Below are 17,489 nucleotides of genomic sequence, written 5' to 3'. Positions count from 1 at the left end.
GTTTTAATAATGTCAGGTTTCACAAAACGGCAGGCAAGAACCCAATAGCACGACACAGAAAACAGTTCAGGTGTAGAAACAGGGTTTAATAACCAACAGAGGTCAAACCAGGTAGTAACCCGCGTAGCAAACAAATCCAGTGGGAGCAGGCAAAAGGGAAGGTCCAAAGTCCAAAAAGGCAGGTCAATACACAAACGATCAGGATCAGAATCAGAATGACAGGTTGCTGGATAGCAAGGGAAACACACTAGACAATCTGGCAAAGAACTGAGGGAAATGGACCGGTACATATACACTGAGGGGCTGATAGCTGATGAGGACCAGGTGAGTATGGAGGTGGGTCAGCAAGTAATGCAGAGCAGGAGGCAGATTCTGAAATGACATGAGAGTTAGTGTGGCAAAACAGGAGACAGACAAATGAAAAACTAAAGCCTGGCTGAAGTTGTGACAAATAAGATGATTTGAAACAATGGATCAAAAGGAGAAATAAAACATAACTGCATTATATGTCACAAATTTTAATCCAGGGGTGGTTGCTTTTTTAATTATTATTCTATTCCATCAAGCGTTTGAGTATTTCCCAAATCAGGATCCCTTCTAGAGGCTGGCAGACGCAGCCTGCAGATCTATTGATTTGCTTTTTATGTGATTTACCAATTATCATAACGGTAGGCCAACCCAAATCAATACAAGCATTTCGAGGTTGATATGAAGATAAGATTGGTTCTGCTGCCTTGATTCCTTCGCTGCTACACACGTGCACCTCCCCTCTCTCCTCACTTCAGTCTGCGCGCAGGGGAGCTCCCTCAGATGGAAACTCCGGAAAGTCTCGCGCATTTCCGCGTCAAAATCCAGCCGGCGTTTGTCAGCATGAACACCGTTCATTCTGAGGATATACAGTCGCATTTATTTCACTTATCGTTTCATACAGACGCCCGTCAGGTGGATTTCATCGCCTTGATTGGCGTTCATCATGGCTCGTGAGCGGCTACAAAACAGGCGCGTGGACTAAACTCAACTCTAATGTGAGTACCTTTTTAACAAGATTTTTTTTTAAAAATGAAGAAAGGGGATTTAGAACGATTTACATTTTTTTCTAATGGCTTTTTTTGTTCAGTTATTTAAAAGTTCATTATCCTAATACTAAAAATGGTTGCGCATTTTTTTCACCTTGAATCTCAACAGAAACGTTATGGTAATCTGTTATCAGACAATTTGACTGTAGAGTAGTATAGCTGTGTCTACAGCCTGTATATGACATTAGGACAGACAAATATACATATAACCAAAACAATGTTACACTTTCTTTTATAAGTGTCCAGAAATGAGCTATAAAGTTTCCGAAAACGATGTGTTTAAGACTTTGTGCTTTAAACTCAACATCCTTCTGGTTACATTTTCTCCCTCACTGAACAGCTGCAGAACATCTCAGTGTCATCTCAAGGGGGGGAAATACTCTTGGTCTCCCAGACTGAAAACAGGACTGTGTTATGAGTCAGAGATAAACCACTGTAAACATTTGTACACACGCTTCCAATGTCTTTCGCTGATCTTGTGCTTATTATTTTGTTTATTGTAACTTAACAAACTGAAGCGTTCTCTGCCAACATCTGACTATTTGCCAGATTTTCCTTGGATAATTCCTTCTATTATGCGGTAACGGTTTCTGTCATGCATCCCAGTAAACAAGCCATGAAGTGATTGGGTTTTTGGTTTAAAGTCTGGGGTGAGGTCTGTTGATTTGTGAGTTGTTTGCATGCTCACCATTTTGGTTTGGCATTTAGTTCATCTCCCCCCATGCTTTCCCCATTCTAGTCTATTAAACGGGCTGTAGGGCGACGGTCCTGACAGACGGAGGAAGATGACCTTTGGACAAACCGGCCTTTGTGGACGCTCAGTGCAGCTCGCAAATCACTAAAGTTGTATTTCATTGTTAATTGGAGGGAGATCGAGTTGGAGTGTGAGAGAAGGAGGACATAGATGTGGTGACAGTTTGCAGCATCTCTCCACCCTCCACAACTCTGCACACACCCAAGCTAAACCTCAATCCTGCTGCTGCGCCCAGCCCCGCAGTCTGTCAGGTCTACTGGGCAGGAAGGTTTTCGGTTGCCCCTCCGAGTTTGCAGAGCAAATGTCTGGCTGGAGCTGCTGCGATGTCAAAGCCATGCTTCTTTTGGCAAGGGCTGAGCTCTAAGAGTTAGGTAATGCTAAAAGTATGAGGGGAGAGGAAGATGGAGAGGGGTGAACCATATCAGATTCTTTGGACTGGGCTCTGGGGGTCCACCACATATGGAAGAAAAAGAAATCTGTAACAGAGCACATTAGGAATGTGGAGGTTTGCGTGATTGTTTTGGCAACAGCTGTGGGTTTCTATTTCAAGAGTTGGTAGTTTTTTACTTGAGATGACAACAATCTTCAGTAAAGCATAATTTCCGTTTTAGAAAGGATGATTCAATGTAGTCAAACCTTTATCCGCGTCTGTCACTCCCTTGTTGTTCTGCTCCAGCTGTTGAGTAGTTTTCCTGATGGATGCCGTTTTTCCCTGGGATTTTTCTTAATAATTTTTTTCCTGATGTGTTGTTCGAACATGATATCTTCTACAATTGTGCCAACAAGCTTTCTCCTTCACTGCAGTTGAACTTCATGAAGTGTGACAAAATGACTCAATTAATGAACATGGTCATATGTATACAGTACATAATGTGTTAATTTACACTGTAGTAGTACTCAGTCCATTATGACTCAATAAGTTCAAGTTTATTGTCATATACATTAAAAAGTACAGTTGTACATTCAAATGCAATGGTATGCATCTGCAATTAAGAAACATTCATAATAAGAAATTCTATAATATTGCTCATAGAAACCAAGGTTATTCTAAAGTGATAACAATTTTATAACACTCAAGGTTTTAACTAAACTATTTAAACAATGACTATATTATTTACCTTTAAGTAGTTTAAAGTCAACAGTTCATAAATTCATCATATTTAATTTGTTGCATTACGTATGTGCTGTAGCCCTGAGCGAGTCACCAGCCAAGCCCAATATTTTCCCTCATGTCTTAAGGCATTATAATGTGGGATCCGGCCGTGCTAAAGTGAAACTGAAGTCATGAGTGATTCATAAGGTATAATCATTATATTAATGACGCATAATAATTACAGTCTTATTGTAAAAGGTTTGAAATGAAAATGACTTGTTAGTTTTACCTCTCATGACATTTAGCTGCATATTGAGAGTGTGAACAGATTTTGGCTCCCAAGAGTTAAAAAAAAAATCAAACAGGTGCGAACAAGCTGCTATTACTACATGTTGTGCCTGTTTTGTGTGAGCAAACGAGCTTTACACAAAGTGGTCAGACAAGTTAAAAACCAACTGAACAACCATGACAGATTCTGTCTTCAAGCCTATTTCATAAGCCTCCTGGTTACAACTCAAGAAGAAATGTGCAGGTTCGAGGAGAGCTTCAAGCTTTGTTTAATAACCAGTCACAGCTGAACTTTTGCCACTTTCTTTTATCATTCCAGCAACAATAAGGAGTAAGTAAAGTATGTCTTGTTACCATTTAGAATGGAATCATTGTGTTGTCAACAAAAATCAATAATCTTTCAATAATTTATATTCCAAACAGTTTCCTTCGATCTTGTGTTATGAGCATTTGGGTTCTGCAGATGCAAGTCCACTGTGCTCAGATGTTCTCGACAATAATTAATTAGCCTCATCATCCCTTTGTAATCAGAACAAAATATCAAGTTACATGAAATGTCTTTTTTAATAGAATTATGTAATCTGTATAGCCCACTGCACATTAAGGATCAATCCAGTTTATTACAACTTTGATTTGAGGTAAGATCCAGTAACACAGACATAGCAAGAAACATAAGCAGTCAGATGATTTTTAACAAACCCAAGGCTAGCCTAAACTTTCTTGGAACAGAAAACAAAGACGGAATTTTCACCTAAACTGTCACATGACACCCACTGGCTAAAAAATAAAATACAAATTCCCATGCACATGCACATACAAAAGAAGTGACTGTAAAACAACACATGCATTTTCTGAACGTCACAAAGTTGGAAGTAAGTCTTACAACAACGTCACACTTGATACTGCGCTTCCTTGGGTTCTGAGCAATACACCTGCCCTGACATAGTTGCGTCACACACCCAAGTCGAGGCCAACCACTGTGAGAAACACCGGTGAAATACAATCCCGGGCAAATGAGGGAACATTTCCAACAACTTTTGAGTAGACTCACTTGTAATAAACCGGAATTACCCTTTAAGAGGCCTCAGAGCATGCCTTCAGACCTGCCTGTTCCTTCTCCCTCACACTCGTTAAACAGTAGGACAAGTGCTCTCTGCTTGTTATTAATGCTACATCGGTTTTAAAGCTCGGCTAAAGCAAACAACCTGTTACTATTATAAAAACATGCATGCAAATATATACACTTACATGCATGCATAAGTACACAGTTTAGCTTTAGAGGACCACCTCTGTACTCCAGATGTGAGTATGGACTGTGGTGACCTGGCTGATCAAGACAGACACTGCTGTTAAACAAGACGTTTAATATTTTGAGTGCTGTTTTGCTTAGACTGTACTGTAGCTTCAACAGCCTGCTTATTTAACAGATGAAAAAGTCAGATTCCTGTGAAGGCAAAGGTCATTCTTCAGCGATAGAATATCATCCCACTCAACCATTATTTTAGTGGAAATTAAAAGGAAAGGGAGGACTTCTTCACAATCATGAGACGGATAAAGCCCAGATTGTGAGATATTTGTTCTCTTAAGCGTGGTTTAAGATCGCATCAGTGAAGCCGGTGCGAAGCGTGTGCGCCAGAAAATCACCGCCTGTGCCTTGTGTGCGATGCTTGGTTGTGCATCTTGATTTTTGTGACTTGCCGTGCGCTATCTGAGCTTTTCAGATGTGACTGTCACAAATCGTTCACAGAGAAAACCACTATTTATACGTCTAAGGATTATACAAAGTTTGTTTTTATATGCTTAAGAAACAGGAGGTCCTAAAAATCTACATTTGAGTAAATGCCTGCCAAATCAAAATGTTTACAGGATATTCAACCTTTGTATCTTCATATTGCATATACTTAAATAACTTCTTAGGGTTTTTATGAAGACTTTTTGCTTCTTCACATTACATTTTGTTTGTACGCATTTTACGGAGAATAATGAAATGAACAGCGCATTGAACATAAACGCCTTTGTGCATGCGCTTATGGAGTAATTGTTGTTTTCTGTCGTTCAAAGTACTTAAATCAGGAGAGACTTCATAAGGAGTGAAAAAAACTGTTACATGCATGATAAGATGAATAGTGAGTCTTTGTTGATTAGACGCCATCGTGACGTAGTATATTAAAGGGGGCAGTGATGCTGTGGTTAGTTTGGGAATATTCCCCCCTGGAAACACTGTCTCCTAAATTTTAGTTTTGTGGGGAGAGTCACTGACTGGAGAGACTGAGACTGGAGGTGAACTCTGGTTGGTTAACTTCAGAGTGAACGCCCATAATGAGCTGAGTAGAAGCCGAAAAGACAGAGAGAATGAAAGAATGAGAGTGTAAAGAGAGTCCTCTTGACTGAACTTCCATTTAGCTTCATTTCTTTTTCATCCACAAAGAGAAAGTTCTATAACTTGCAGATCTGGTATCCCATCCGTCTTTGTTTGACTCCTCCATCAACAGGGAGGCTGTCTTATTTCCTTTTGTGGCATTGGTTTCTCTTGTGCCTCCCATTTCCCAGTGCTGGTATTCAGCCAAGTCCCAGTCACAGAGTGTACTGGACAAAGTCAGAATGTGTTTACACAGATGTAAACATGGAGACATGATTAAAGCATGTTTCAGGTGAGGCGAGAATACATGTGTGTATGTGTAATGATTGCTGGCTCTTGGAACGGATTGTCTCATCATGTTCGTCACATTTGTAGAAGCTCTGTTTCATGCTTAGATTTCATAATGTTGACTGAGCAATGCAGCATACAGCATTTTACCTCTGAACGAGCTCTGCAGGAATGCTGATTTTCATTTGCTGTTCAGTGGGTATATTTGCCGCACAGACTGGGTTGAGGCTGATTGGCATCGTTTTGTGTCAAAGGGTAGTTAGAGAGGTATTAATGAGAGGGTGCAAGACACTCCTGTGTAATTGCATTTCCTGCACCCACTTTAACAGCCCAAACAGAATTCCAGTTAATAAATCAAGCAGATATAAAATGTACAGTGTAACCTTTATAGCTGGGGCTAATCAAAAAACAATGACCTTCATGGTTTGTCCATGAAACAGACACAAGATACTGATTTGATGGACTTTTATCACAGCTGAACACATTATTACAAATCAGTAAACGTATTTGTAATAATGTATGTATTTCATGTGAGGTTTAGTAGCCTCCAGACCTATCATTTCAAAAGTAAAGACACATTTTTTGCATTTATAGTTTTTCAAAAATAGTTATTTAAAAAATGACATGAATGTGTGTTTAAGACATGATAATTAAAACCACTATGTGTAGAATTTGAAAACATCTATTTTTGGCACCCGTGGTGGTTGTATCTAAAAAGACACTGTGGCAGAATACAAAACACCAGCCTCTTCGTAGACTGCATTCATTTCTACAAAGATTGTCTTTATTGATGTTGAGAACAGGTTGTATACAAACAACATAAGGTGTAATTTTCAGTCAGATTTGGTTGGTTGTGCTGAAAAAAACCTATTCGCAGGTTTGGCAATATACAAAGAAAAGAGTGGGGGAGTCTATCAATTATCTGGACAAGCGGCTAGCAGTTGTTGTGATATGTTGTTTTGGTCTCACCAGCAACACCATCACACTGTCCACTACTTTGGTCCAGACTGAAATATCTAAACAACCATATGATGGATTGCCATGAACTCTTTTAAAGACATTCAAGTTGTGTGGATGATGAATCTGTATGACTTTGGCAATCCCCTGACCTTTTTCTCTAGTGTCACAATGAGGTTGACACTTGTTGTTTTTAGTGAAATATCTCAACAAGTGTTGCATGGATTACCATGAAATGTGGTCCGCATGCTCATGTCCTCCTCAGGATAAATTGTAATAACTTTGGTGATCTTCTGGATTATCATCTAGGGCCTTCGTCAGCTCAGCTCAGATCTGAACATTTCAGAAAAAAGACTTTTCACATAATCTAACAAATATAGAGGGTAAAAAAAACAACACATTGCATCAACAACATGAGTAATATCTTATTCTGTCTTTGATAACAGATGAATCTTGACATTTTGTGGTCTTAGGACAACAAAGGCATCTGATGCAATGATGAATGCAGGCTTTTATTTAGAGTCAGCAGGACTTTGATGATGGTGTTTCACCTCAGTCCATCCCACCTGCCGTCTTTTTCCCGCTACAGATTGATTTTTTAGGCCAAAGAGGTCTAAAGGCTGTCTTTCCTGCTCTTTCTCACACTGTTTTTCTCTGTTTTTCTCTCCTGCCTCATTTATCCACGTCGTGCTTTACCCTTGACTCTCACTGTCCTCTTTATGCTCTCTTGCATTTCCAAATCTCTCTCTTCTCTCACACTTTGAATTTTTGCTTTAACTAGACATTAATCTTTAGTGGGAATACTTGATTTATAGTTACAGAGAACAGAGAGGATGACAATTACCAGGATTTGTAGGAATAAAGATTTGTATGAGCAAAATGAAAAAAGAGACCAGTAGCATTCATACATTTTAACAGCAATAAAGGGCTTAACATATCATTAAAAAGCATAAAAACAACATCCAAATATGGAAATATAAGAGACATAATGGGTAAGGCAAGTATCAGGAGTAGTATCAGAAGCTGCATCATCCACTAATAACTTATGAAACACTATAGTTGAATTTAGCAAGTGAGCCAACCTCCGTCAACTGACTTTTCATTAAATAAAGTCCATAACATGTCTAGAAGAGGGATTCAAAATAAGTTATTTGCCCAATCCCACACAGGCCTGCAGATATTGCCATGCATTCCTGATAAGTCTGCAAGGGCTCAGAGATGTCACATTATGAAATCTGCAAGTGTGTGAAGGCTTTCTTCTGGACTTTTAAAGCCCTTTGAGCACATATTCAGCAAGTTCACACTCAGAATTTGCTTGACTAACTCCCAATTTATAGGAGTATTGCAACATAAAAAAAGGATGAGATGAAGGCTGAAAGCAAAAAAATAAACAACACATAAAATAGGCTGGCGAGAACAAATTTACATGCACAGGTCACAAGCAAGCACAGTTTGTTTAGTATCCTACGAGGACATGGTTATGATTTCTGAAAACTTTTTAGAGATGTACCCCAATATAGTGTTGCACTTCCATAAACTTCAGCAACTCACAAAAGACAGGTTAAAAAAACAGTGGAGGCAGCAGCGGCCGAGATATCCCGACTTTTAGTGCTAAGTATGCTTCAAGCTACAAAAACACAGGATCCTACACTTCCTTTCATTGGACTCAATCCACTGATGATGCCTGATGTGGAGTGGCCATTCATTAAACTCTGACTGTGCACTTTTTAATAATGTAAGTGTTAAAATGTTGAGTCACATAATGTTGGCTGTACAGAGAAGTGTTAGATAAACATTTTACACTTCAAAGTCTGGATTCATTAGCACTGGACCCTAGAAATAATAATGCCTACTTTCTTATTACTCATGTGGCAGGAGAAGAAAAACAAAATGCATGCACTTGCCACACTGCGTGTCCACCTGTGTCAATACCCAATGTGGTTTTCGCTATGAAGAGCCTTGATCTTGAAAATTATATTTCCAGGTTAACAAAATAAAGCTCTCGGTGAGCTTTTAGCTCGCAGAGAATAATCGTGTGTTTTTAGTTTTGAATTACAGAGTAACTATTATTCTGACCTTGGAAGTGTCTTGGTAGAGCTGGTCTTTGCATGTGCTAAACAGCCCTCATCATAAAGCAAGGGATCTCCATACAGCAGACCACACACACTCCGCAGCTGACCTCAAGCATTTTTAAAGGTGATTTTTGCTATAGAAGTAGAAGTATAGAGTATAGTTAGAAATCCACATACTGATGTCTCAGAGGGGGATACAGCTCCCTATACTACCAGAATATAAAACATGTTCATACCACTTCCTTGGAATTATTGGGGGTGACTGAAATAGTTTAAAGGAAACTACACTGCTGCACTTTTGATGTAAAGAAAAGTGAAGTCATATATATATATATATAAAAAAATGTGTTTCTCATTCACAGGAGGCCTTGCTGAAGACTGGGGAGCATGTAAGAAATTAAGACAAATGATGACATGCAGATTTAAAACTGATGAATAGACAAGACACATGACTTCCTGAAGGTAAAGCGTGAACTTTTTTTTAATTTCCACATGCCTACGCTGCTTCTATGTCAGTATGTCACTATCAGACTGCAAACATGGGAGCAACACCCAAACAGACCACACTTACAGCCTCCACAGCTTGCCCTTGACCAAGAACTATGGAAAAAGGCCCACCCGGACATTGTTTGACTTCAGGCAGTTATCACTGGCTAACCTGCGGAGCATCTCAAAAGTCAAAGTGGTTAGCTTTCTGATGGGCTTGACTCTGATGTTCCTCATCATGGCTTCCCACATCCTGACATGGGACAGGAAAGGGCTTTTGCTCACCCCCCCACCCTATCAGCCCGTCAGACCTGTGGTCGTCCCGACCAGCGCAGCAGCAGCTGAAGTTTCGTCTGAAAATAATTTAATAGACATGAAACTGCTGGTGAAGATCATCGGCTCCAAACTGGAATACACACCCAGGAAGGTGCCTGATGAAAAGGATGTTGTTGGAACCAACTCCCATGTAAGTCTTTGGAAAATTGCCCTGACTCATTTTTGCTGCACATGAGTGGGCCAACTAAAATAAAGGATGTTTTTGTTTTAGTTCCAGGCTGCAAATATGCAATGATTTCACTCAAACAACCTGCTGACAAATGAACATTCAGGTCACATGGGTAAATGTTAATGAGTGCCCACTATGATTGCTTTATTTTTTGTTGACAAAATTGAACAGCAAGAAATAACAAACACCTTCAATCAACCCTACAGTAAACTCCTATTTGGTGAAGCTCATAATGACCAGTGTTTGTTGAGACCGACAGAGGTGTTGATTCAACTCAAAGTTTGCAAGGATGTTAAGTAATATCAGGTTACATGTCTCACTAAGTGTTGCTATGGATTTACTGACTGCTGTTATGTGCTAATGGCCTCTAATTCTCCTGTGTTTGGTGTATGTTCTCATCCTGCTTCTCCACGTTACCCTAAATCAGTTCCCTGTGGTTATGGCTGCGGCATCAGTAACTCTGACAGATACACTGTAAATCACAATTACAGAGATAGCAACACAAGTGAGTCAGTACGTTGAATACCAATAAGTGGCATATGTCAGTGTTAGACACATACATATCTAGCTGAGTTTTCAAAGCAACATAATACAACTACAAACTGCAACATCATGTCATGTGACCCTAAATTATGAACATAAGTTTTTTTCTGTAACGAGAACCTGTAACTGCTGGTGTAAAGTGTAATTAACATGAATTCAAAGTGTAGAATCTGCCATCTTGTTCCTCTCTGCAGTTGTTTTCTGTAATTCCTCGGCATTTCCTGCCCGGCATCAAGAGCCCTTGCTGGTATGAGGAGTTCTCAGGTGAGCTCAGCACTGATCCATACAGGAGGAACCACTACGCCCTGCGCACAAAGAGCTTCAAGACTGTGTGTGACCACCTGAGGACCAACTTACACCAACACTTACACCACAGAGGCAGCAAACTGTTTCGTCTGCGCTGCCTGCCTTTCTTCTACATCGTCGGCCAACCGAAGTGCGGAACGACTGACTTGTTCTACAGGCTGCTGCTGCATCCAGAAGTCAAGTTCAACACGATAAAGGAGCCACACTGGTGGACCAGGAAACGCTTTGGTAAGTCATCAAGAGATGAATGGTGTTTCTAAATGTTTTGATTCTGATGGTGGAGGCTAGCTGGTGGATTGATTGATAGTTATAACTGAGGACTGAATTCATCGAAAATAAATAAATAAATGGCGGAAAACACACAGATTTAAAATAGAGCGAGTTAGTTAAGCTTTGCCCGGACACTTCATAGTAAATTTAATATTATTGGGTTTTGGACTGGTTGGACCAAAACAATACATTTGTTGATGTCACCTTGTGTTTTCTGATGATTTATGGCCAAATGATGAATCAATGAATTAAGAAAATTAACCCATTACCTCCAAACCGACTACAAAGCTCACTGAAATCAGGTCAAATTTACTTACTTCTGATAACATAAAAATTGTCTTCCAGGCTTTGTAAATGTGAAACCAGTAAACACAGTGTGTCATTTAAACTTTCTCCTTTTAATGTCAGCCTTCCACTGATTTTACTGTTGCCTCCATATTTCTTTTTTGTCTCTGGTCCAAGTTTTGTCATGTTAGGATGCTCCTTTAAGGAAGGATGGTATTTTTTTTCACCACACAATTTAAATTTAAAATTTAATAAAATCAAAAGAGCACATCATTTATATCAATAAACTCTTATTAAGCAGTATGAAAATGCCCAGATGAACTGTAAGCTAGAAAACTACCCTACCACCACTGACTATAACTGAGGACCTTCTGTAGCCACTTCAAAATGAAATGCTGCTTACTGTGAGCTGACACCATATGTAAATTGAAAAATCTATATATATTCCACAGCTATTATACTATGTGTCTGTTGTCTGCTTGTTTGTCTCTATTCTACTATTTTCCTGCATGCAATATCTGTATGTATATTGTTTGTGCATGTAAGAACTTGCAAAATGGATTCAATTCTTTGTTTGTGCTGGTAGACTTCTGATTCTTCTCCAATAAATAAGGCTTTTAAGTCAATCTGATTGAAAGCTTATACAATCCATTAAATAGATTTGATGGCAAAGAAGTGTATAAAAATGTACATAATGGGTGTTATTTTGGTGTTCCTCGGGGTGCAGGTTATATCCGCTTCAAAGATGGCTTCCAGGAAACTTTTCCTGTGGAAGATTACCTGGATCTGTTTGACTTGGCTGCCCACAACATTCAAGAAGGAATCAGTGGAAATTCATCTGGAGACCACCGCGCACTCATAACAGGTGAACACATGTGGAAGTGTTTTTGTGTGTGGGTGGGTGGGTATGGTTTGGTATCGTTACCGTCCATTGTGCATTAAATGGAATGATGTGCTGCCTTTTATAGTTTTCATATGGTGTTTTCTGAGGACCAAATTGGATCCCGACCATGAAGTCTCTTTTGTTTTCCTTTACTTTATTGGCAGGCCTCGCTCTTTTCCAGTGGATTCCCCTCAAGTGGCTCTGACCTCAGAAGCACTACAGTGGCGCTCACATATTCTAGATATTCTGTGGCCTAAGAGAACAAAATGGGAGTTTTAGAAGTGTGCACAGAACCTCAAACGCTCCTTGCATATTTTGGTCGATAAAGTTCAGTTCAACTTTGCTACATTATGCCATGAGTGCCTGTACTACCCGCTGCATTTTAAATGAACTGTTGTTACCCAAGGTGATGCTCAGACTGTCGATGTCTTGACAGGTGAAGCCAGTGCATCCACTATGTGGGACAACCAAGCCTGGAGCTACCTTCACAGAGACGGGGAGGAGACCGAGCCCCCGTTCCTGGCCCAGGACTTCATCCACACAGTCCAGCCCAGTGCCAAAATCATCATCATGCTTAGAGATCCAGTAGAGAGGTACTGTGGGGAAAACCATCCACAAGTCTGTTTGTGTGGATGCAGATGTGATTTTCAGTTTAGATTCCTTAATTATTTTTTTCCTGCAGAGGATTTTTGTTTTGAATCATAACTCCTATTCTTTGTCCAGCAAAATTTCCTTTCGTAGTTCCAACTGGCTTACAAATCTGTTTCTTTTTGTTCTCAGACTTTATTCTGACTACCTGTACTTTAAGATGGCCAACAAATCAACAGAGGACTTCCATCAGAAAGTCGTAGAATCTGTACAGTTGTTTCAGTCCTGCCTGGCTGAGAGGTCACTTCGATCCTGCGCCTACAACACCAGCCTCTCCAACGCCATGCCGGTTAGCTCACTTTTGACTGTCTGAGTTTACAGAAGAATAACTACGGTTTTTATAACTATATTTAATCAAACCTAATGACAGACAACGTATTTCTCCTTTGAGACTTTCCACCTGTTCCTCCGAGTGGTTGTAAATAGAATTTTCTGCAGGGAAAAATCAACGCTGCTGACCAGAGTCGCTTCAGATGCTTCAACATACATTCTATCAGGCAGCGCTCCCTCAGGAGTCAGCTGAGTTATGAGCTGTGTCCGTTGTCACCCCTAATCACAACATGTCAGTGACAGCACTGTTATCCAGGGAGATTTACTTCAGTAAAAACAACAATCAACTCAACGTGAAACTTTTGGAACAGAAACAGAATTCATCTCAAATCCAACAAAAACATTTAGAAAAACACTATTATGTATTTTGTTGTTGACATGGATCATATGTTTTGGATGAAATGATGATGAGGGCTTTCAAAGTCTGTTTTTGGCTCTCTTCTTGTAAATCAAAGCATAGTAACTTGTGTCACTGTGGTGCCCTCTTGAGGATGTGTTGGTGCATCTCACGTTTGATTTTTCCATTCAATAAACAGGAATTAAACGTTGACTTTATGAGTGTCTCAGACTTTAAAAGTCCAAATGATTCATACAAGTATTGCTACAGGTGTGGGTCACAATACAAGTATTTGGTGTCCCTATACTGAATATGTATATTATGTACCCTGTTGGTTTGTTTCAAACTCTCTTTACATTCTCAACATTTTTTGGTCTGATCTGCACACCTAAACAGCCCATCATATCAGAATTATATACTTTTATGTATTCATTTATTTTAAGCAGTTGATTTCACAAATCAACTGGCCACCGTAGTTTTAGAAAAAGTTACTCAAAAGCAGTAACTAGTGCATTGGTTGGGAATAACGTGGACCCTATGGACAGTGTATGCCTCAACTCAAAATAAATGCCCATGTTCATCATAATGAAAGAAACATGCCACCCAGTGCAACAGAGTGACTCATTTCCAACTCGATTTCCATGTAGTGTTTCCATAATTTTTTGTACCACCTGTACGTCTGCTGTTGACTTTCTCTCACTGCAGGACACTTCGAGGACTCGTTCATTTTTAATAATTGTTATGATGTTGGCTTAATTCGATTTTTTTTTTCTCCACAGGTGAGGCTAAATTTGGGGATGTACGTCGTCTTCTTGCTGGACTGGCTGACAGTTTTCCATAGCGAGCAGATTCTAGTTCTTCGACTTGAGGACTATGCAGCCAACTTCAAAGTGACAATCAAGAAAGTTTTTGATTTTCTCGGACTAAGTGCGTATCCAAAAACACTAATATCTTTTTTATATATATTTATGTGTTTGTTTTTGCCTCAAGCCTACAGTTCTGTATAGTTAAGGCCTCTGACATCTTCCCTGCAGGTCCTCTGTCGCAGCAGGTGGAGGCAGCACTGTACAAACGGCCCAAATCCAACACCCGGCGGACAGCAGACAGGAACCTGGGTCATATGCTTCCAGCCACCAGTGACCTCCTCAGGGAATTTCACAGACCCTTCAACCATAAACTGGCCAGTGTGTTGGACAACACGGCCTTCCACTGGAGTAACACCTGAAGGGGCATGAGCATGCATGAGAATGTGGATGACTGTGACTGTGAACAACCAGAGCAAGAAGCTAAAGCAGGAATGCCATATAGAAAATAAATGTACAGTGGGAGAATTCATATACGTGTATAGTTGTATATGGGGTTATATGAAGGTCTGAATAAGTACGGGTTTTGCTCTTGAAAGAATGTGAGTGACTCATCGAGTCAAGATGATAATAAGTAAAATAAGCTGAATTTGTGTTTTAATTTGATGCTTTTACAGTGTTGAAAAGCACTACTGATTAAAAGTCCACAAAATGCAACACAAATGTATTAATCCTCATGTCTGGATTAAGTTTGCGGTTAATTTATGGCTCAAAAGGCTGAGTTGAATATCATGTGGTCATGGTGCTGGGATTTGATTTAGGCTTTTATATAAAGAAACATCCCCTTTCCTCAGTCAACAGTCCGCATGTGAAAGGGTCACATATTGGAATGACTTCACACACAGACTTGGGCACAAAGTGGGTCGTCAAGGAACATTTTGAAAGTCAAGATATTTCAATACCAGCAGTTGAAGTGTTCAAACCTCTTCAGCCTCACTTACCCAATAATGTAGTCATCGTGTTCATGTTCTGGGATTAGTCACAAGAGGGCACTAAAACACAATATTGCAGTCGCTCAATGTCCAAACACTCCACTCCAAAGAACTGCTGAGACAGAATACATGTCAATACAGCCATGGCTGTTTAAGCTTCCCCATACAGAATCATTTTCTTGTAAGTTATGGGGATTTCATATACAGTATTAAGAGCCAATGTGCATTCCATCATATATGTGGTACATTAAAAACAACTTTGAATACCTTTAAAAAATATATACAGTGTAACCAAATCAGAAGGATGGAGTCCTGGGGTGATTTAATGGTATAACAGGCAATCAGACCTGATGACCATTCTCCACCTTCCAGGAACCAGATGGAACTCTGCAATAAAATTCCTCCAGGTGATCAAAAATAATTCTATATATATAATTAGATGAATTTGTAATAGTTTTTCATCATATTTACATCGAAAGTCACATTGCAATTTAATGCAAAAATAATAATTACAAAGGCAACCACAGAAATGTACCTGTAACATAGGCCTACACCATTAGCCTTTGATGAAATATAAATGCTAAATAAAGATGTTGGCAGCATTGTTATGTGTGTAGGAACCTGTTTTTAGAAGTGAAAAAGCAAAACAAACTTGATCCTTTATCCATAAACAATCCATAATTATTTTGTTTACACATTTCATGATTTTATCATATTTTGTATGATATTATCATACGATAATGGCGTGTGTCGTGCGTATTCAAGCATTGCTTCTAAAGCTATCATGAAAATAAAAAAGCTACCACGGAAATAGCAATTAGCTTGTGAATTGTGAATAATATTTGTCCATCCACTACCATTATGTGATTATTACAGCAGGTGGCACCAATTATCCAGTCAGAAAACCACTAAGGCAGAAGAAGAGGGTGCAACAAGATGACATAATTCAAAGAGCGCCAGTCGGACCTCAAACTCGAATTTTGAAAAACAATGTAGAAATGCCGATGTAAACATGACATATGTGTTTGTTTTATGGATTAGCCTAATGTCAGGAAGGTTACATCAGATCTGTGTGGAGCGATGAGGACCCTGTTTTAATCTGCCACTATTTTCAGAAGCTCCAGGTAAGTCACGTGCTTCATGTACGTCTTCATTTATTTGCTTATTCTGTCTTCATTGCACTTTGTTGCAACTTTTTCTCCTCAGCCAAGCATTTTAAATGTCTAGTGTGTAGGATTTGGCGGCATCTAGTGGTGAGATTGCAATCAACTGAAATATCTCCCGTGAGGCAAGCGCGTAGAAGAACGACGGTGGCCGACGTGAAAACGCGAATTGCCCAATTTAGAGCCAGCGTTTGGTTTGTCCGTTTTGGGCTACTGCAAAAATAATGTAAAAACATGTAGATTGTTCTTAGGCTCATTCTAAGGTAACGAAAAGACAAACAAAATAAATCTTATTTTTAGTTCAAGAAAACAAGCTTTTTAATATGTTTCTACCAATAGATCCTCCTAAACACTATACTGTACCTTTAAGGACTAATTTACAGTATGACATACCATCAGAGCTTTGCTTCCTTAAACTGATACTTAACATGTAACCATGTTTCTACTGTTGTCATTATCATCATCCTTATCCTGTCAACCCTGTATCTGAACCGAGCACCCTTGATGGGTTGACTACACATTTAACGGCAGATTAAAGGTGAAATTTTCACACATGCACTTATAGAGGAATTCAAAGATAAGATATTAAGCAGGGCTCTGTGTGCACAGAATCACCATTTTTAGCTCTTTGATTATGTGCATTTACAATGTGATTGGTCTCATGGATGATGACAGAGTTCGGCTGAAGAGACAAAGGTAGTCAGGCTTGGCAGATTGCCCTCTCCATGTGATATTGATGGCGATCCTCTCCATGATTGTCAAAGGCAAAAGAAGCAGATGAGGTGTCTTTTGACATTCCTTCATTTTGTCAAGGACATAAGACATTGGTGTGTGTGTGTGTGTGTGTGTGTGTGTGCGTGCGTGCGTGCGTGCGTGCGTGCGTGCGTGCGTACGTGAGTGTATTTTAGGAGCCATGCGTGTGTGTGTGTGTATTTTAGGAGCCAAGTGAGGATCAACTGAGCTCCCATCGTTCCGCTTCACACCCAGTTTCACAGTTTCAACTCATTCACACCTGAGAGCTGACATGAAACAAAACATCATCATCATGTAC

The 17,489-nt window shown here is 39.6% G+C and overlaps 1 protein-coding gene across 3 annotated transcripts; it reads left to right on the top strand.

Moving 5' to 3' along the window:
- The first annotated feature begins 206 nt into the window (after nucleotides 1-206).
- On the top strand, nucleotides 207-15,879 carry LOC137879696 (carbohydrate sulfotransferase 15-like). Of its 3 annotated transcripts, none has more exons than XM_068720618.1 (9): nucleotides 207-324; nucleotides 932-1,025; nucleotides 9,250-9,839; nucleotides 10,616-10,955; nucleotides 12,010-12,147; nucleotides 12,602-12,758; nucleotides 12,946-13,102; nucleotides 14,260-14,407; nucleotides 14,515-15,879. In XM_068720618.1, the coding sequence occupies exons 3-9, from the start codon at nucleotides 9,405-9,407 to the stop codon at nucleotides 14,703-14,705; spliced, it is 1,566 nt and encodes a 521-aa protein (XP_068576719.1). In that variant the 5' UTR covers nucleotides 207-324; nucleotides 932-1,025; nucleotides 9,250-9,404; the 3' UTR covers nucleotides 14,706-15,879. The 3 variants fall into 3 exon arrangements, with proteins under 3 accessions (XP_068576719.1, XP_068576729.1, XP_068576711.1); XM_068720628.1 differs by having other exon boundaries at nucleotides 324-336; XM_068720610.1 differs by lacking the exon at nucleotides 207-324 and having other exon boundaries at nucleotides 789-1,025.
- Nucleotides 15,880-17,489: the final 1,610 nt, after the last annotated feature.

This window comes from Cebidichthys violaceus, unplaced genomic scaffold (genome assembly GCF_023349555.1).
Source record: "Cebidichthys violaceus isolate CVI_PGR_0920_01 unplaced genomic scaffold, fCebVio1.0.p SCAF_10, whole genome shotgun sequence".
NCBI lineage: Eukaryota > Metazoa > Chordata > Actinopteri > Perciformes > Stichaeidae > Cebidichthys > Cebidichthys violaceus.
Note: the sequence above shows the minus strand (reverse complement) of the source record. Positions and strands in the feature narration are given on the sequence as shown.